The 21372-nt window shown below is 36.9% G+C and overlaps 1 protein-coding gene across 7 annotated transcripts in view; it reads left to right on the top strand.

Moving 5' to 3' along the window:
• UBR3 (ubiquitin protein ligase E3 component n-recognin 3) overlaps positions 1–21071 on the top strand; it is a 124668-nt gene extending 103597 nt beyond the window's left edge. For 6 of the 7 annotated variants that reach the window (XM_052792906.1, XM_052792905.1, XM_052792904.1 and 3 more), the window contains 8 exons: positions 160–257; positions 7260–7384; positions 11757–11864; positions 12367–12477; positions 13304–13480; positions 15441–15650; positions 17835–17974; positions 18585–21071. In XM_052792906.1, the coding sequence (XP_052648866.1) occupies positions 160–257; positions 7260–7384; positions 11757–11864; positions 12367–12477; positions 13304–13480; positions 15441–15650; positions 17835–17974; positions 18585–18702 (1087 nt within the window). In that variant the 3' untranslated portion in view covers positions 18703–21071. The remainder of the gene's footprint in view (positions 1–159; positions 258–7259; positions 7385–11756; positions 11865–12366; positions 12478–13303; positions 13481–15440; positions 15651–17834; positions 17975–18584) is intronic. The other variant, XM_052792902.1, reaches the window with a different exon arrangement.
• Positions 21072–21372: the final 301 nt, after the last annotated feature.

Raw genomic sequence — 21372 nt, 5'->3', positions numbered from 1 at the left:
GGTTTTAAAATCGAGATCAGTTAGCAAATTGTCAGGTATTTGGCTTCTGTAAGCTTGATATCAAATGTAATACTATTTAAAACAAAAAGCAAAATAAAATATGAAAACAAAAAATGGCTTTATAGTATCAGAAGAGATTTTCTTGGGTTTTCTTTCCAGGCTAAGTGAAGAGCAGCCAGAAGTTCCTGTGCTTTACAGAGATGTCTCATCCCTTTTGCTTATCCAGATTTTAACCATGCCTCAACCATTGCACAAAGGTATGTTACAAAAATATGTATATTTAAATGATTATGTATATGAGGCTGCATTCATGGTGATTTCCAGGATGGTAAATCATAGCTGGTCTACATGTGTATTCTAAAATAATGTTTTTGCCTTATCTACAGAAGGTGGCATTGAACAGAAATTTTTGTTTCAGGTTGACAGGCTTATCTGTGTCCCCTGTCTTCTCACCTTATCAGTCAGCCTATTCAGTAAAGATAGAAGAGCTGAGCAAAGCTACTAAGTACTTTTACTGAAGGAAAAGTGTCCTTTGTTTGACCTTCTTCTCTTGGCTTAGAGGGGCAGCTCAGTACTTGAAGTTGAACTGAGTGAACTAAGGGTGAAAGATTGTAATTTAGTTTGAATTTCAGAGTTTAAATTGCAGCAGTCTTACATAATAGGAGGTCATATATGAAGAGGGTAATTGCTGTAATGCAGCAACTTCAATAAAGAGAGTATATAGTATAATTTGGAATAAATATTAAATAGATATTTAAGAACCAGATTTTTCCTTACTAAAATCAAAACTGATTTAAAACCTGAATTTCTTTTTTTCTGTAAAAGAACAGCTGAACCTGGTCCATCTTGCTAATAGACAGTGTATGCTCCAGAAGATGGTGTAGTTCAGACCCTCTGGTCTCTGGCTTGGTTATTTATAGTTATACCTTTATTTTAAAACAAGAGCAAACAAACAAGTATCTTTTTACTACTTCACTGACAATGAACAGAGTATCTGCTTTGGGGTCTGTGTGGCAATTTTGATGTCTACTGAGTTTTGGTAATTTGTGAATAGGTAAATACAGGGACTGCTCTTCATGCATACACCTAACTTATAAAATATAGTAGAAATTCCGTTTGTCCTTAAGGGGTGTTCAGTCTTCACTACTGAATGTTCAAATTCAGCTCATGTGACTCTGCATGTATCTGTTAACATTGCGGGTTGTGGTTTTTCAATTCAATGTATGTGTTTATGGATTAAGTATGTCCAATAAATTATTAGAATATGAAAATACCAGGAGAATAAAATATTTTTTAATAGGAGGCCTATTGTCAAAAACATACTTTTTTGGTTTTTACTACAGTTTAACTTAACTTTTATTGGAAGGACTTAATAAAAGCAGTAAACAAAAGTTTAACAAGACTAACGTCTTCTGAAATAACAGGGAAGGGAGTGGTGAAGCCAAAGTACACACAGTAGTCTTTTTGTAGTTTATATTCAAGCATTGAAAAACACAATTTACGAAAGTATGCCTTATCCTAGGAAATACAACTTTCAATTAATAGTAAGGCATAATGTGGAGAATTCTGTAAAATACCACATATCAGCAGCACGTTTTGCCTTTGCTCTTAGGTTTAGCCTATGTTGCAGTTGAAAGGGAAATGGCAAGTGGCAGGCAGAAGATGAATGTAACCACTTCAAATCTACGAAGCATTAAATTGGAAATAAATTGCCATTTGTCTTTCTAATTTTTGTTTCATCAAAATGGTTAGGCAGAATAAAAAAAGTCTTTCATGATTTCTTTGTCCTGAGGTGTAGAATGCAGTTCAGAAAAATAGGTAACAACAAATTTATTTAGAACTTTTGTAATGGGTGTGTAGGTCAAAGAGTTGAATTTGATATCATTAATTCTTGGTAGAGAGCTGAGGCATGAAAAGGTAAAATGGCTTGTGCAGGGTCACATGGCAGGTCAGTGACAGGGGTGAACAAAATCTGTGTTTGACCCTACTGCTTCCTGAACTTTCTGTGCTGCTTTGGCATGATTGTGGGGTGCAGGAGCTGTGGACTTGGCTGGACATCGGTATGCAGACAGAAGGTTGATGCCTGTGTGCGTTGACAGGTATTTCCAGTATATTCCTTTAACAGTAGACTTAACTACATTGCAAAAGAGGTGGTGTTGCAGTCTGGTGCAGAATGCCATGGTAATGGTGTTAGAACACTAATAATGAAGGAAGAATCTGTAGGGTTTAGAATCCATGAAAGATTTTTCTTCCCCTTTTAGCATGGATGCTCTCCAGTAATGGTACTGGTTTTGCAGTATCATTTATTAGGTATGTTGATGTATTCAGAAAAACCCTATTTTATCCTTACAGGAAACTAAAACTGTTAATCAACTATTAAATCTTCTTCATGTTCGTACTCAAAATCCTTTTTGTTTACACAGTGTGTTCTAAAAATACCAAGTGCTCTGTGAGGAGGACCCAAACTTCATCTCATGCCCTTCAGATATAGCACTAGGAATTGCATTAACTACCCTATTATCTGTTGGATGGGTGTTGGTATCTTTTTTCAGTCCAACATTGATTAAAGCAATAAAAATGCCATTACTGTTCAGCCTCTTCATTCAGAGAGGAAAATTGATCTGAACACATCACAAAGAAAGAGCACTACAAATTAAATCTTTTTTTTTTTACGGGATAAACTTTGTGGTGGAGGTCAGAGCATTTACAGGCACTTCGCAATTTACAAAGAAGGGAATGAGGAAGATAGTGTGTACCTCCTGTGTAGTGTAACCAGCAAAAGAAACACTGTGTTCAAGATGCTAAAACCACTAGAACATGGGCAGACCTTTTAAAGGCTTCATATGCTCAGCATTTTGAAATTGTGCAAGACTAAACACGTAATAATCCACATAGGTGTTTCTGGTTTAATTCTGTGGCAGTTGTGCAGAGGATGGACAGTGTTCATGGTGCTGTGAGTTGGGACTCTAGAAAATGAGCATTTTCTGAACCTCTAGCTCCTTTCTTACAGAAATAGAAAATGGTGTTGCATATGAAGAAAGGTAGTACAGAAATGGAGACAGTGGCTCGGTAGTTAACAAAACTTAAATCTGTCCTTGTTAATTGAATTCAACACCCTCCACCACCCCTTTCTGCAACACAATTTCTATATGCTGAACAAGTAATTTAATTCAAATTGGACATTCTTCTTTGTTACCATCAATTGTAAAAAACTTTGTTTTCTCAGTACCTGACTTGGGACCCCTGTGGCCAGATTTCTAGAAGCACAGAGTAGCTACCAGTGATTTCAGTTTCTGCTTTGCTTTGAATGTAGAAAATATCATACTGTTGCAAAGTATTTAAAAATTGGGGACTGGGTGAGCCTGAGGCTAGTAGGCGCATAGAATTTGGTGGTCAACTGGCCAGCAGTGGCCTGACACTGTGCTTGGTGCCACATATGCAAGGAGAGTCATGCAGCAGCATGGGTGTTTGCCAGCATGCTGTTACACAGCCTGGCGTTGCTCTAACATAGGCCACAGTGCTGCTTTTATGAGATCCATGATTTGGGCGTGGTGGATGTGCTCCAGCTTGAAAGCTGGTTTTCAGAGTTTAGCCAGACCGCTGTGGTCTGTGGGAAAGGTTTTCTTCTCTGGTGTGTAACACCTAAATTCAGACCCTTTTTTTGTAATTCTAATAAGGCCCAGATGCAGAAGAACCTGACCTGCATGTTCTGACACATTCTTTTTCTATAAAGTTTCAATGGCATGCAACAAAAATACAGCAAGCAGCACTCAGGCGAACACTAGCACTTTTTCTTTAATGATTGGATAAGGATCTTGACTAAATATAGAATGAATGTAATCAACTTGAATAGTATCCAATTTCAATGTGGAAGCTGAAATATTTATCTGTATCCTGGAACTTTCAATATACCTTTCATGGATTATCTGAAGTTCAGTGCTGTCTCCCTTTGTTCTGAAGTTATTTTTTCAAATAACTGTTCAAGCTTTAGATCAAGAAGAATATTTTCAAAGATTATTTATGTAAAGATGCCCTTCTGAATTCACTAAAAAAGATCCTAGGTCCTTAATTTTGCATTTAGTTTGCTTTGTGGATTCTTTCCGCAGTCATTGCCTGCCAGCCTATATCATCTAATTTGATACTGAAATTAAAAGATGCATATTGTTAGTAATACACTTATTCATCTGCACATTTCTTGCACTAATGTTAAAATTAGAGTTCTAGAAGTGTTTCCTGTATAAACTTTATTTTTAAGGGGATTTGTTTAATGTATATAATGGGATGGGATGCTGTGAAGTAATTTGGTTCCAAAAAGTTTTGTTTAAAAAAGTTTTAAAAATAGGAACATAAAAGCATTTCTCAATATTATTCAAAAATAAGTACAAAAATTCTGCATTAGCCTCTGTTTTGATTATAAAGGCCTAGCCATAATAATATAACTTATAGACTGTCAGAATATCAGATTAAGTTTTTTACGTACAAACACAGAAGTCCTAACTGCATTTCAGTGCAGAAAGTTGCACAGTATTTCATCTGCAACAGAAGGGACTGACAGCATTTACACAGTTAACTCTACGGCATACAAATATACTAGCAATCTTTAGAATTATTAAATCAAAAAGGTGATGTAGCAAAACCATAGCCTTCACCAGGGGGGCAGCAGGAGAACACCATGCAGCCCCCACACACGCACTGTGGAAAGGCAAATAAAGTTGCTCTTTGCAGTAGACAAGAATGTAACAGCTCTAGCGTTATGGATACGTACAGCTGTCAAATAATTTGCATTTTACAAATAAGAGAGAACACATAGTAATGAAAGATAATTGATCCTCTGGCTGATGTTTTTAGTATGTCTCCCACGGGATGTTTTTGTGACTACAAAATACTTGTTTTCAAAGCCTTGGCGCTCATTACACAGCGTGCCGCCTCTGAGCTGCTCCTGTGATATTTTCCTAAAAAAAGTAAGACGAAGTTTGTGCAGAAGTCAGGACTTTTTAAGGGTGACCCAGATGCGGGAGTGTTCTTTGTCCAATTGATGAATTTGTTCAATTCTGGGTTCTCCAAAAATTGCATTCTCAAAAAATGTAGTTCATAGTCATTTATGAGTGACATACATGTAAGTAAATACAAGAACATTAATTTATTTTAAAAAACATGATATACCCTAGATATAATATTTCTGGTGAATTGAACAATTAGTATTCAGTGGTGGAACAATTAGTATTAAGATGGGGATGGAGACGAGGAGTAATTATATTTAACAAAAACCAGATTTTAAAAAAGGTAATAGTTTTAGAGGGTGCTAAGACACCCAGCATTGAGCACTGTGTAATCACCTCAGCAGAACAGAATAAGAACTAGAAGGTGAAGTGGGCTATGGCAGACTGGTGAATGTTGACCAGCAGTCTAGTTTTGCTGCTGTAATTGCAGTGGTTTTCACTCATGCTTTCACACTGTAAAATTGATCTCTATTGCTTGTACCTGCTATTGATGGAGATAGAGCTCAGTACTTGAGTTCAGTTCTAGCTACAATTATAGACTGCAGCTCAGGCTGAAGAGGCAATTTTTACAATTCTGTGAGTGCATGTGGTTTAATCTTATAAATCTCAGTCCCAGAAAATTTACTAAAAGCTTGCCCTGCTATTATTCCTCAGGAGGAGGATTGCTAAGAAAATGGAGGTTTCAGCAGAGGAAAAAAGTAGGGCCTAGAGATGTAATGGGATCTGGTGAATTCTCCTTCCAGGGAAATGCAGAGAGGAAAAATCATTATAATGCTACCTGCTGTAGAATGGGGCGGATGAAGTATAGCAGCGTTTGTTGTCATGTTTAACATAAGCTCCATAGGAAGATAATAACAGAAAAAAGTACATTTTTAATTACATAGTTACAAATGATCATTTAGGTGCTTAAATTGTGCTTATTGTATATCCTCAGTGACATTAAAAAGTTTCAAAATCCATGTCTGTGTTGATTTATAAACATTTGTTACATAAAAAAAGCAATTGTTATTTCACAAATTTAATTATGTACTCAAGTCCTGACTGTGTGTGTTTTAGAACCCAGTGGTGGGTTTTGATATTAGATACAAGAAAGGAGAAGCAAGGAGTTTCATCTCCCTTACCTCCTTTTTAATTTTTACATAAAAAGCTTGCTTAAATCCTTTGGGAAGAAAGAATGAATTTAACCCAATTTTTGTGAGGTGCTTATGTAAATAAAATTGTTTTGCTTGACTTCAAAGCCCGAGAGGACTTTTTAAAACCGTCATTTTTGTATACATTGTTTTAGATATATATTATAGTTATGTTTGTGCTTAACAAGTGGTATAAGTGATGATAGAAACTTCTTTGATCTGCCTAGAATTAAAAAAATCAGATTATTTGGGATGGGAAATAGAACCTAAAGTAAAAAGAGAAAAAAGGACTGCTACCATATCTTCATTTCAGAGAATGATCACATTGACCTTTTCTCCTGTTCCAGTTTTAGGAAGTCTTATTTTGCCTCTGTTGCTAGCTTCCGCCAAAAGATTTCAAAGCCTTTCTCCTGCAGCCTACATGTAGGAGATAATAATCCTTTAAATATTATGAAAAATTGTAAACAATAAAGATCTTGCAAAAGCAGGTAATTTCTAAAATGGCAGTCTGTCTTTTGTCCTCTTCCTGTATTCACATGAGGTCCAGTAAATAGGTGCTCACTGAAGAGTGATCTGCAGCAAGTCTTGTATGGCTGGATCCATATCTGGAAGTGAAGGGATAGAAACTGAAGTATGCTAAATGTCCTTCTTGCAGTGATTTCTTTGGGAACTTAACTTTTCCAGTATTTGTATGAATGTAACTTAGCCCAGACGGTTTAATCATTGCCAGAAGAGATGGTAGGATATGCATTTGCTTACATCTACAGCACCCAGTTAGTTGTAGCTATCAGTGATCAGTAGCTTAACTTGATGTAACGTTTGGACAAAATAGAATTTTCTAATATCACTGGGTCGCTAGGAGGAAGTCACTGCTGATCAGGATTAAGATGAACATATGGAGCAGTGGAAAGTTACTTGCCCTGTACTTGTTCTGTTCACTATGGCTGCCAAGTCATTTCTGAAAGCCAGTAAATGTATTTATGTTGTTTTGTATGTTTTGGGGGTTTGTACTTTTAGTATAGCGCTTCCTTTTCATTTGAGAAGCATAATTTCCATAACTAGAGACTCTGTAATCAGTATATTTGCTAAAAATATCAACTGTTTAAAAATGACTTACTTTGTTTTACAGAACACTTCACCTGCATTATAAAAGTGCTGTTCACTTTATTGTATACTCAAGGCTTGGCAGCACTTTCTGTTAAATGCAGTGCTGAAGATAGGACGGCATGGAAAGAGTCAGGAGATCTCAAAAAGGTTGGTTAATTTACTAAAACATTTATGAAATTTTGCTTCTGTATTTCTGGTTAAGAGTGTAACAGATACATTTGCTTTGCATATAATTGCTTCTGCTTCACATAAATCCAGTAATTTTTTTCTGTGTGCGCAATTTTTGCAGGTTTTGGTATGTGATGAGACTTAAAAGCTTCACAATGAATATCTAGTTCCAGAACTTAGTTTTAGATTTGAGGCTGTATCTCTGTAGTTTCAGTCTTGAGTTTGTTGCAATGGTATTGAGTAAATGCAGCTTTCCTTCCTGTGAAATTGAAGCCTTCCTAAATAAACCATGGGTTGATCTGATGCACTCCTTTACAGTAAAAGCAGGCAAGCCTGTTGGTGGGGAAAAAAACTCTTGTCTTTTTCTTATTTGTTCATGTGATTTGTGGCTAGCCATACAAGTTTCTCTCAATATGTGGTCTAGAGTGCTCATGTGATAAAGCAGCAGAGAAGGAAATTTGTAGACTAGGCAGGTAGGTATTTCACTATCGTTTCCTTGCCTTTTGATGGTATTTACAAATAAAGTGAAGGTGTGTCTTGCTATTTCAGTTCAGCTGATTGAATGCCAGTTCCTACCAAAAGACACAGTTCCCTGCGCTGGCATTCATTTAATCCTTCAGTTAGTTTTCTGCTCCATGGATTGATTCCCCAGGTCAGAGGAGTGCCAATGCCAGACCATGGGAAAGGATGAAAGCGTTGGGGCCAGGAGAGGAAAAGGGTAGAGGAATACCCCTTTATACAACAGCTGGGCCTTAGAATATGTTGGCTGTAAAATAAAATGCATGCTGAGAAGCATGACCTGCTTTTCACATGTAAGTTAAGATTTGTCATACTGGTCAGTCACAACTCCAAGGTATTAAGGACAAATTATCTGCTGGCCAAACTCCTACTATGTGGGATTTTTCTTTCTGGACTTGCATTAAGCATTTGAGATCACTGGGCAGTACTGCATTTTGTTGGCTCCCTCTCCACCCCCTTCTTTCAATATATTGTCATTTTCTCAGAATTTCAAGAACATTTGCTTGAGAGTGTTGCTGGTGAGGGTTTTTTTTTTTTTCCATTTTTCTGTTTACTTAAGTGATTCCCAAGCGATAGATAATTCTGGAGTTTAAAGTTTGTGGCAGAAAGCATATAAATAGGTTGAAGTGTTACCAGCTTATATTCTTTCATAGTCCATATGATAAACATGGACTGCCTTTTTCTTAGTAGCAGAGGTTGCAGTTTATCTGAACATACATTTACAATGCTTAATTTTCTGTCTACAGTGAGAGATTTTATTGTATAAAAATAGACTTAGGGCATGTGGTAGGTGAGCTTGCTCCCTATTAATACTAAGATGTTTTCTTATAGAAGCATGTGAAAGCATTTGCTTCACATAAAGCACTTTGTACTTCAGGTTTGCAAATTACGATAATGGCTCAGATAACAGATTTATGAAGTAGCCATCTCTCTTGATATTAAAGACAGTCCATTTTAGTGGAATTTTCACTAGTGTGCCTGTCTTTGATGGATGATAAGGCCGAGTGGGAAATAGTAGCACATTAAACAGTATGTTACTGTGAATGGATGTTGTGAGTTAGTGTAATTCAAATAACACAACAGATTAACTTCTGTCAGTTTGAGGATTTTGACTTTTCTTCTGTGAGAAGCCCATTGAAGGCTGACAGTTTTCCAAGTGGGGAGAGCAAAAGAGGTAGGAGGTAGATTAGGAACACTGTTTCCTGCTGCATATGTGCTATACTGACAGCATCTCTCACTCTCCCTTGAAAACGTCCTCCTCCTTCCTCTTGTCTGTCTCGTGTAGATCATCTGTGTACAAAGGTCCAAGTTCTGACAGCAGCTTGGCAGTATGTGCTTGGGGTGATCTCTGCATGATCCTTCAGAGACTCCTACGCTTACTTCCTTCTTGGCTTCCATCCCACCCCAGTGATAATCCACCCCAAGTGCAGAGGCTTAGCGAAAGTCCCACATGCAAGTTTGCCCTTCCCTGGATGTCTTTCCCATTTCCTGCTCCTCCTCCTGCACAGTGTTGCTGCCTGGACCCTGTATGTGTGCGAAAGACCTCTGAGCACTGAGCATCAACCAGTGGTAATCGTACAGCTCCCTGTTCCTCTCTCCCAGCCCTTTGGCAGCCCTTCTGTTTTTGAGCCTAGCCATAGTCCTCAGATGAATTCTTTCTCTTTGCATGTCACAAGGGAAGCTGGTTTTTAATTTAGGAATCCAAGTTCTTTCTTTAAAGTTTCTTGAGGGCCAGATAGTTTAAAACGTATGGTTCAGGCTGGCTTTTTCTTAAGTGCTGGTAATATTGAGATTTTGATCCCGGGATGACTACACAGATCACACCTTACTTAACTTTTGTCTGTGGATAATGCCAGGTGAATCTATTTCAATTTGGTATAGGAGACATTAAACACAAGCTGAAGTCTTTCCTCTATATTCATGCCAAATGATCCAACAACATTAAGAGTTCAATTTCTCAGCAGGGCTGAGAGGTGGATATTCTACTTCTGATTCCCAACTTCACTCTCATTACCTTTGCAAGGTGCCTTATGGTGTCATAAGAAGCACACTGTAAATGCCTGTGGAGTAAACTTCCAGGAATAATGTAGATGAAAGGTTTGTCCTAACTGCCTTTTTAAATATATGTTGCCTTCTGGTTCTTAGACTATGAGCATAAACAGCAAGTCTGCCTTGCCTTTGCTGAAAGGTGAAGACCCCATCTAAAATTAACAGTTATAGAATCATAGAATCATTTTGGTTGGAAAAGACCTTCAAGATCATCAAGTCCAACCATTAACCATGCCCCCTAAACCATGCCCTGGAGTACCCTGTCCACTCGCTTTTTGAATACCTCCAGGGATGGTGACTCAACCACTTCCCTGGGCAGCCCATTCCAATGTTTGACAACCCTCTCAGTAAAAAAATTTTTCCTAATATCTAACCTAAATCTCCCTTGCCTCAACTTGAGGCCATTTCCTCTTGTCCTATCTCCAGACACCTGACAGAAGAGACCAACACCCACCTCACTACAACCCCCTTTCAGGTAGTTGTAGAGAGCGATCAGGTCTCCCCTCAGCCTCCTCTTTTCTAGACTGAACAACCCCAGATCCCTCAGCCGCTCCTCATAAGACTTGTGCTCAAGGCCCCTCACCAACTTGGTTGCCCTTCTCTGGACACGCTCTAGCAGCTCTGTGTCTTTCCTGTAGTGAGGGGCCCAAAACTGAACGCAGCACTCGAGGTGCGGCCTCACCAGTGCCGAGTACAGGGGAACAACCACCTCCCTGCTCCTGCTGGCCACACTGTTCCTGATACAGGCCAGGATGCGATTGGCCTTCTTGGCCACCTGGGCACACTGCTGGCTCATATTCAGCCGGCTGTCAACCAGCACCCCCAGGTCTTTCTCTGCCAGGCAGCTTTCCAGCCACTCTTCCCCAAGCCTGTAGCGCTGCATGGGGTTGCCGTGACCGAAGTGTAGGACCCGGCACTTGATGTCAAAATGCAATAAAGAAACCAACTGATTAGTTACGTACATTGTTATGTACTGAAGTCCTCATATATTTAATCTCACGTAGTTGCTTTGGAATGTTTTTTTAAAGAATCCCAGTAATGTTCCACTCCCTCATTGTTTGTTATATTGATGATATACTAACAGAGCTCAAAATTCACATCCATTTTTGTATGTTTTTCCTGGGTAGAATTTACTATGACTTAGAAGAAAAATACTTATGGGAATACTGCTTTCTATCTCTGATGGCTTTCTATAATTGTTGCCTTTAGATGTAAATGCTATGGCACAAAGCTAAGTAGCTATTTATTTTTTCCACTAAATATTTTTTTCCATCTGTAGTAGATATTGTTCATTCCAAACACAACTTTCCATTTTCTGATAGACTCATTTCAACTTAAAATACGTAGCAAGCATTTTGTAACTCATTCTGGTTGGTACGTTTTACAGAGTTACTTTTTTTTTCTTTTTTCCCCAATTAGTTGTCTTAGAATTCAAATTCTGTCAAAACACTATGTATCCATAAAGTGATTCTTCCTAATTTTAAAGTAAGCATTTTTATACTCACAGAAAAAACATGGGGAATGGAACATCATTAAAGTGTTTTTATATAACACTCAGTTTAGAACATATGTAATTGAAGCAGCAATTCGCATTTCACTCTGTGAGCTAAATGCAGTCCCTTTCTGTAAACCTTTTTTTTTTTTTTAACTAATGTGTATCTTTGTAAGTCAAAATTCATGTGTTGATCAAAAGGAAATGTACTTAATCACTGTTACTGTTACAGGAACTTTCTCTCCTTTTCATGACCAGTGCATTTTAGATTTCTTTTCTTCTTATTTGCAGAATACATCCAGTGGAGAAAAATCTTGGGAAGTATTGCTGGGTCATGTGATTAGTGAGCTGTCTAAGGGAAAGATATACGAAGAAGGAGAGACTGAAGAATTAAGAGTGGTATTGGCAAATCTCTTGAGAATTTATCCAGCATGTCCACTTTCTGTCTCTTATTTAATTTTTTCAACCTTGTTGTTATATGATTTTTCTCTGACCTTGCTAAAGACTGCAGTACAACTCTTTATTTTCTAGATCAAAGCACATCCCTTTGGGACAGTTTGCCTGTGTAAATCTTTCTTTTACTAATATCATATGTGGCCAGTGCTGTGTTGAGAAAGTTATTGATAAATACTTCTTATAATTGTGGGTTTTGATCATATGTATGAAAGAGCTTTCAGAAACTTGGAAAACTGAATATTTAAGTAGAAAAAACATTTGTCAAGGGGGAAAGAAAACCCACAGAGTTCTTTCAGATTATTAGTGAAATGCTGGCCTTTGGAATGTATGTTTGATGCAGTGGTTTATATAGTATGCTTAAAAAACATTGGATTCATATTGGAGTTTCTTACATAGGAGCAACTTATCTGAGGCAGAATTTAGTAATTGCTTCCTTCCCCTGTAGGTAAATCCTGATTCCGTAGAGTGCTATCTGCAACAGTTCTGCCTGCCTTTCCTCAGGATCACAAGCCTTCTTCAACACCATCTTTTTGGAGGGGATTTACCTAGTTGCCAGGTACAAATTGGGAGGAGTACACTCAAACGTTTCCATTTAAAAACTAGAGATAAAAAAATTAGAGTTTTAAGGTGTCTTTTTCATGATATGTATTTTCTGTCCTAAGATTTTTGGGTTTTTAAATTGTATTTTATAGCATTGCTCTGTAGCATTGTCTGTCTTCTGTAAATTTGTTTTCAAGGCAGTTTCCCTGAAAAATGGTACTATATTCTTAAAACTCAGCAAATACATGCTTATTTTATCAGGTCGTAGATGCCTGTCATAAAACACCAACATACTTTTAAAACTTGACCAGCATTTGCAGAGATGCCATAATTTCCACACAGATTGGAATTCAGTCCTGATTTTGCTTAATGCGTGTTAATACTTGGATTTTATTCTCAGAGACATTGCATCAGCGGACAATTATGTTTATATTCCGTGACCGATTTAAGTAGAGTTTGCTGCAGGTCAGCTCTCTCATTTCCTTGCCTCAAAATCATCTCATCTCTAAAACAGCTACAAGCCAGTTTGGGGTGCTAAACAGGAAGAAAATCATTGGGGAGTTTGGGGTTTTCTGGTTTTGTTTGTGTTTTTTGGATTTTGTGGTTTTGTGTGGGTTTGGTTGTTTTTTTTTTTCTGACCAGTTTTCTTGTATTTTGAGAATCCAGTTTGAGGTAATCTGGAAAAAATGGAAGCTTTTCTGTGTCTCTGAAAATGACTATTGGCATCATTGTACTAGAATGTCTTTACTTTTTTTTATTGGAATGGATACATTTTTAATAAGCTATATACAAATTCAGAGTGTAGGCATTAATCTAAACCTCTCTGGTTTCGTACCTAAAAGGAAGATGAAGAATTCACAGTTCTTGCAAGCTGCCTGGGTCTATTACCATCTTTTCAGTCAGCTCATCAGTTCACCAGTGCCTCTTGTCTTGATTGGCCAGTGCCAGCATTTGACATGGTATCACAGTGGTGCTCAGAATTGGTTTCATTTGCAGATAAACATCCAGATCAAGTAAAGGTATGTAGCAAAATTACTTTTTCCAAAGTAGTCCTAATGTGGAAGAAGCTATTTATTGCTTGATTCACTATGCACAGACACTGTTGTTTTGGATAAGGATCTGAGAACCTGACTTGTAAATGAGAGAGAAATTGTAATCAGAAGTATTAGTTAGTGGATATGGTTTGGATTGGTTAAAAACAAGAAGAAAAAAACCTATGTGGTTTTTATATGATTGCTGGAGAAAGGAAATAGAAATGCTCTCCTTGGATGATACTAAGTGTACCCATATCTTCTGCACCTGAAGCCTATCAAGGACATGTAATAGAAACTTTGTCTTTTAAGAAAATACTTATCTGTGGGTTTTCTTGCCTGTTAGACATTGTTGATATTTTTGAGCATCTTCAGTAGCAATACTGAAAAAAAAATCAAAAGGATAAAAGCTGTGTAATAGTGGACTGATAAAAGATGGTACATCTTCTCTGAAGGTTAAAGAAAGAATACCAAGACTTGAATCAGTGCAATTGGAATATCAATTGTGAAATGGAAATGTTTCAACATTACTGCATTGTTTTTATGAAGAAGCTGTATTTCAACAATTCAAGTCCCCCTCTCCTAAGTTTATGGTGTCAAAGAGGCAAGCCAGATGCATTCTTCACTCTGCAACATGATCTGCACCTGAGTTTGCATGTTTGCAGGCATGAATTAGGCTATTGTGAATGAAAATTTGAATACTCAGATTAATCTCAAAACACAGTTGCTGCCAATCTGATAGGCATTTGAGAGAGATTGCAGTGAAACTGTGATAGCGTTCTTTCCATGATTGAAAAGGAACTGGGTACAAATGCAATTTTCCTTTTTTTTTTTTAAGTTAGGTTTTGAGGTCATACACACTTCAAAAAATTCTACACCTTGCAAGAAAGATCCCATCTGACCTCTATGCCCATCAATTTTATAAACCCAGTAAAAATGAGTAGGTTGAGGGAAAACACATCACTGTCTAAAAAAAAAAAAAACAAAACAAAACAAACAACAAAAAGAACCATAAAATTGGACAGTGTTTTTAAGAGCAAAAGAGTTAGGCTTTGAAACCAGTATTTACGTAGTGCCTGCCTTATAAAAAATTTGTGAGTACTGTTAAGTTCTTAATGGCCTCAAAATTTATGTGTGCCACACAGTTTTGAAAATCATAGAATGGTTTGGGTTGGAAGGGGCTTTAAAGATCATTTAGGTCCAACCCCCCTGCCATGGACAGGGACACCTTCCACTAGACCAGGCTGCTCAAAGCCCCATCCAACCTGGCCTTGAACACTTCCAGGGATGGGGCATCCACAACCTCTCTGGGCAACCTGTTCCAGTGCCTCACCACCCTCACAGTAAAGAAATTTTTCCTAATTACTAATCTAAATCTACCCTCTTTTAGTTTAAAGTCATTACCCCTTGTCCTATCACTACATGCCCTTGTAAAAAGTCCCTGTCCAGTTTTCTTGTCAGGCAGATGTCCTCAAATACCATATACAGAGCCTAACTTCAGTACTGGTTTTGAAAGTTTTAGTCTAAATTTTAGCGAGGAGACAGCTTTCATAGTCAGTGCCAGCGTTTGGCAACAGTGTGTTGATGTTGCCAAGACAACTTAGTGTAGCGAGTGGGAGTCTTCCCTGTAGATGACTCTTAATCCTCTTGTTTTAGCTATGAAGAATTTTGTGCTAAAAAAGTGTCACGCTTAGAAAACGTCCTTGGGAAAAGGCTCGTGCCCATTTTGCACCTGTTACAAAAGATGAAATGTGACCACAGGTGGGGAGGGTGTTCAGCCAGAGGCTGGTGACTATTGCAAGGTGACTTTTGACTTCTAAATTTGTGAAATGCAGAAGAGAGATTTTTAAACTGCATGCTTCCTTTCTTTGGTATTCTCTTTTCTTAGAAAATGTAAATGCATAAATGAATGTGTGGAACTGATACATTGTTCTTATCTTATCTGTAGGCTTTGCTTATCCAGGAACCTAAGTGGGACTTGCCACGCCTCCTTCAGTTGCCTGAGAATTATAATACCATTTTTCAGTATTATCACAGAAAGACTTGTACTGTTTGTACCAAGGTTCCTAAAGATCCTGCTGTTTGTCTAGTTTGTGGTACTTTTGTATGCTTGAAAGGACTGTGCTGCAAACAACAGAGTTACTGTGAATGTGTACTGGTAAGAGAGTTAATTCAAATTCTGTAATTGATATTCACACTCATGGATAGTTTTTTAACTTCGTTGCTCAGTTTTGATGGTTTTCTTTCCAAAATGTGTTTATATAATCAAAGAATCGTAGAATACTTTGGGTTGGAAGGGATGTTTAAAGGTCATCTATTCCAAACCCCAATAATAATGTTTAGTGCTTATTTCTGATAGATGGACCTAGACTGGATTCTAGAGAGCAATTTATTTACCCTTTTAAGCCCATAACCTATTTCACCTGTTCGAAAAACTCTTACAAAGCCATTGTGTGTAATGTTGATACATGGCTTTGATTCATAACTAATTGAAATTTGTCTACATTCTGATTGTTCATATATTGTTTTAATTTTCCTCTGTTTTGTTTCCTTGCTTTCTGTGTACATAAGAAGATCAATGTATGGGGGTTTTTTTTCCTTTTTATAGAGTACTTTCTGATATACCTGACCATCTACCAGTGATCTACAGGCTATAGCTAGATAAGCATCATTTTAAGGCCTTTGACTTTAATTCAGGAGCAAAGTTTTCTAGTCAGCATATATGTAAGTTCTTTCAGGAACCCAAGTGGGACAGCATCTAGTATTGTTTTCCCTTCTATGGTAAAGGTTTGCTTTGAGAGCTGTTCTGTTTCCTACCATAGAACAGTTAGTAGAAGGCTGGAGCTGCATGGGCTTTACAAAACTATGAGGGGAATTTGTTGGGGAGATATTTACAAATGGGGCATAAAGTCAAGCCCAAAGAAATTTCAGAGGGATCTTGGACCTTTTTGAAATTGTTTGAACTTGCCTTTCTCTCTCATACTGCTAATATGGTGGGAGAAGAAGGGGTGGGCAAAATTTAAAATAGAATTAACAGTTTTATTTAAGGTGTCAAGCTCATGAAAACAGAAAGTTACAAAAAAAAAAAAATTAAAAATCTGTATAATTAGTTACATTTTAGTATAATTGATGGGATTTTAGCTGCTACTTGTAATAAAACTATATGGTAAGAGCATGTTTTTTAATTGCTAAAATGAATTTGGTTAATACAGATTATGCTATTCACAGAGATGAATGATATTGAAGCAAGCAAGAATTATTTAAAAAAAAAATTTTTTTTTTCTAGATTTGTAGAGCCATAGACTAGATCTGTGAGCATGGTGTCGTGGTTTAACCCCAGCCAGCAACTAAGCACCATGCAGCCGCTCACTCACTCCCCCCGCCCCCAGTGGGATGGGGGAGAAAATCAGGAAAATAAGTAAAACTCGTGGGTTGAGATAAGAAAGGTTTAATAGAACAGAAAAGAAGAAACTAATAATGATAATGGTAACACTAATAAAATGACAACAGCAATAATGAAAGGATTGGAATGTACAAATGATGCACAGTGCAATTGCTCACCACCCACCGATCGACACCCAGCTAGTCCCAGAGCGGCAATTCCCCTGTCCCCACTCCACCCAGTTTATATACTAGATGTGACGTCACATGGTATGGAATACCCCGTTGGCCATTTTGGGTCAGCTGTGTCCTGTGCCAGCTTCTTGTGCCCCTCCAGCTTTCTCGCTGGCTGGGCATGAGAAGCTGAAAAATCCTTGACTTTAGTCTAAACACTACTGAGCAACAACTGAAAACATCAGTGTTATCAACATTCTTCTCATACTGCAACTCAAAACATAGCACTGTACCAGCTACTAGGAACACAATTAACTCGATCCCAGCTGAAACCAGGACACATGGATAGAGAAAGCAAATGTTTAGTTGTACAGACTATTGTAAAAGAGGTAATATTAAGTTTTTCTGAATACTTTCTCTTGCCATCTATGAAAAATATCTGGTCATGCTATACAGTTTGCTATACAACAACAAATTCAAAATATTGTAGAGAATATTTTTGCTCATTTTTGTTAGGCAATTCTGGTTTTACATGATAATGAATATCCTCCCTTTTTGAGTAGGGAACCATTTTTGTATGCAGGTGTTATGGCAGCACAAGACATGGAGTTCAAATTTGCTGGTAGAATTTTGGGGCAGGCTATCCTTCTGTCAAACTGTTTCTTAGTAAATAATATGTGTATGTTATTTGAAGCAAAACTAATTTTTTTTTTAAATCCTTTTTGTTATAAAGTTGACAGACAGTAACAGAATCTTTGCATCTTCCCTTTCTATACCCATATTACAGCATTCTCAAAACTGTGGAGCTGGGACAGGAATATTTCTTTTGATTAATGCTTCTGTAATCATCATCATACGAGGCCATCGTTTCTGCCTTTGGGGTTCTGTTTATCTAGATGCACATGGTGAAGAAGACCGAGATCTTAGGTAATTTTTCATTATAACTGTGTTTCATTGTTGCTCCTCTGTGTAGATCAGCTTTATGTTATGCAATACATGCAATAACAGACAATAACAGATCTCTACCTTCCTTGAGTGGAAAATTCCCATTTACTTCAAGTTGGACTGACATTTTTTTCTTCCCTCTGCCCCTCCGCAAGGTGGTATAATCATGATCATTGAGTTATACACACCAGGCACCCAACAGACAGATTCCTATGTTGCTGTTCCCAGTGATGGTCAATTCTGTGTTGCGTTGGGAAACACTTCTCTCCCAAAGTTGTTGCTTGGCCTTTAATCAACTGATGCAGTTGGATTCCAGTGTAGGGGAGGAGTGTAGCTGCCATGCGACACATGCCTGAGAGAACAAGAGATGTTTTCTGGATTCTGCTATCCAAGAGTGAGGAAGGGAAGTCCCAGCAGTTACCTTATTAAAAGCAAAAGCCCCTTACCAATAAAAATGCACGCTTTCCCTGGGAAAAAAGTTGTACGAGTATTGTGTGTTGATTATATAATGAAGCAGTTTTCCATTTAGTTGGCATGTTAACCATTTGTTTTTCTTTTTTGTTTTTCTTTTTTTTTCTCTTTTTTTCTACAGGCGTGGTAAGCCTCTCTACATATGCAAGGAAAGATACAAAGTGCTTGAGCAGCAGTGGGTGTCTCATACTTTTGATCATATCAATAAAAGATGGGGGCCACATTATAATGGCTTGTAAATCATCATCATCTTCTACACACCATATCACTGCTGTTACCGTGAATGAATGCATCTTGACTGACAATAGCTTTAATTGAATGGGAGTTTAGCTCTTTGGCTCGGGGTGGAGTGGGGTATGGGCATAAAAGGGAAATGGAATTTCATCAACATGTGAAATTTTTGCAAAATTAGCTGCTCTTGCTACTAAATAATGATACAATAATTGAAATTAAATCCTCAGAATGCTGTGAGCAATCTGATTGCACTCAGTAGTCCATTTTTCTTGTTTTTAAAAGCCCATTATTGTTAAGAAGCACAAATTTTACTTACAGTTGTTTAGAGGCTCCAGGGATAGCTGTCAGGTTTTTATTTTTCTCTGCATGTAGTTGAGTTTTTCGCAATTTTTTGCTGAAACAGTGTATATGTCTACTACATCTACTAAATATGTTGACTAAAATTTCTTTGCCTTTTTTGTGTTGGTTTGCGGTTTTTGCTTGATACACATTTGTAATTAGACAGGATTTGTAAAATGATGTGAGACTGCATGGTAACAATTGGTCTGAAAGTTGAATTTTAAAGAGTATTTCACTTATCATGAGAGGTCTATTGAAATATTTCAGGCATTACTGAAAACTTATGCATTCTCAGGAATTTCATTTTTTTTTCCTCCATAAATAAGTGAAATAGCTGTAAATTAGGTATCTTATTGCTCTTAATGTAATCCAGAATACATATTCTTTCTTTCTTTTTTTTTTTTTTTTTGGTCTTTTCCAGAATGGAGATTTTTCCCAAATCAGTTGAATAAACTGTTAGTGATAACACATACAGAAATTGCTGTATATAGAGAATTTGTATGGTGCCCAACATAGCAGATCCCAGTTACAAGCATAACAACCATAAACCTGCTTGTCATTTCAAACCAGATGTACTTTTCAGAATGATTGGATTGGAAATGTGCAGGCTATTCTGCAAATGAAACATAATTTTGTATCTTTCCTGTCACTTCAGGAGGTTCCTCTATATTGTATTTGTTTAGAGTAATCACTGTTCTTTCTGCTTGGTTTCCTAAAAAGGAAGAAAAAAAAAAATCAACAGAGATAGCCTAGATGAACAACCAATGCATGTGCAGCCTCAGTGGATGAATGCCAAAACAGTTTATGCTTAGAGGGCTGAGAAATTCATGAGAACAAGCATGACTGGGCTAAACCCCACAGTGTAAGTAGGTAGGAAAGATTATAGTTAAAATACTGGTATGTAATATATTGCTACTAATGTTTTTCACAAGTGTTGGACATTTGTTGGCTATTTCGTACAGTACTACCAAGCAGTTCCTGGTAGTTTTGACTTTCCTAGTTTGTGTGTAAAATAAAATTTATATGTGTAAAATAAAAACATCTTATGATAAAACCACATATACAATGAAAACAGTTCCCCAGTGGAAGTCATTATCTAGTGAAAAGTGTATAGGGGAAATAAAATGACTGTATAGCAATCAAGGAGAATGGACAGAAGGAAAAGTAAGTAAATACAATGAGTTTTTCTGGATACCTGCAAGTCAAAAAAACCCACAATAAAGGATGCTGGTTTTTATACATACATATAAATATATATATATATATATATATATATTTCAAAAGTATTACAGTACTTCCTGTAAGATTAGAATTACTCTGTTTCACCAACTAAATGGCTGTGTCTTTTCCAAAATATTACTTTTTTGATACTGTATTATAAGTTCTGCCTGTAATATTTTTGCATTGCTCATTATGAATATCAGGCCATTTTGTAAGTGTGGTTAAAGAGCAAAAAGATTCTTTACATCTCCAGCATAACATTATTACAGGGCTCATGAACTTGAGTAATCTGTAGTTTGAAGCTCCCATGCTATATTTACAAGAGATAATGTATCCAGAATTTGATTACTGTGTTTTATTTAAAATGGAATGTTGTCTGGTTGTGCATATGGATGTGAAGTAAAACTATTAGCCTTAACTTTAACATTTGGGTATTTCATAGTGTTTATTTTAGTACTGGTGAATTAGTCACCAGTCAATTTAAAAACAAAACAAAACAAAACAAAAAAAATCACTTCCTTGAAAAATTGTACTTGAATATCCTTGCATGCTGCTAAACAAGAATTTTGATTTCCCCCATAACTTTTTTAATCCTACTTTATTAAGCTAACCTTGAAAAATAACAGGTCCAAACTCGAGTGGTGTGTGCGTGTATTACTCAAATGTTCTGGTGTGATATCCTGTATGAATGATCATTTAAGTACAGTACATTACTGTAGAATCTAAATCAATCTTTATAACACATCAGAAGAGTATAAAACTAGGAATACCGTAATTGACATTGTAAGATATGTTAATAAAAGTCTACTGTCAATCTGTGTGTTTGTGAAATTTTTTCTCTCTACCCCAGTCATCCAAAATGTAGTTATTATTGAATTCCACCTGATAGCCAGGCAGTTACTTAAATGTCAAAAGCTTATGCATGCAAAGTACTTTGCATAGAGAGTAAATCTGCTATGTTTTTTTTCTTTTTATTACTTACACACAGTCATGTATTTTGTATTAGTAATTTGGATTATTTTATTTTACTCGTAACTATACCACTTAAAGTTGTGCTTAATTTTATGCCAGCTATTAGAGCGTTGCTGCTGCAAACTGCTAAAATTAAAATGCTG

The sequence above is a fragment of the Harpia harpyja genome, chromosome 7 (assembly GCF_026419915.1).
Source record: "Harpia harpyja isolate bHarHar1 chromosome 7, bHarHar1 primary haplotype, whole genome shotgun sequence".
NCBI lineage: Eukaryota > Metazoa > Chordata > Aves > Accipitriformes > Accipitridae > Harpia > Harpia harpyja.
This window is presented reverse-complemented; position numbering and strand designations above follow the sequence as displayed.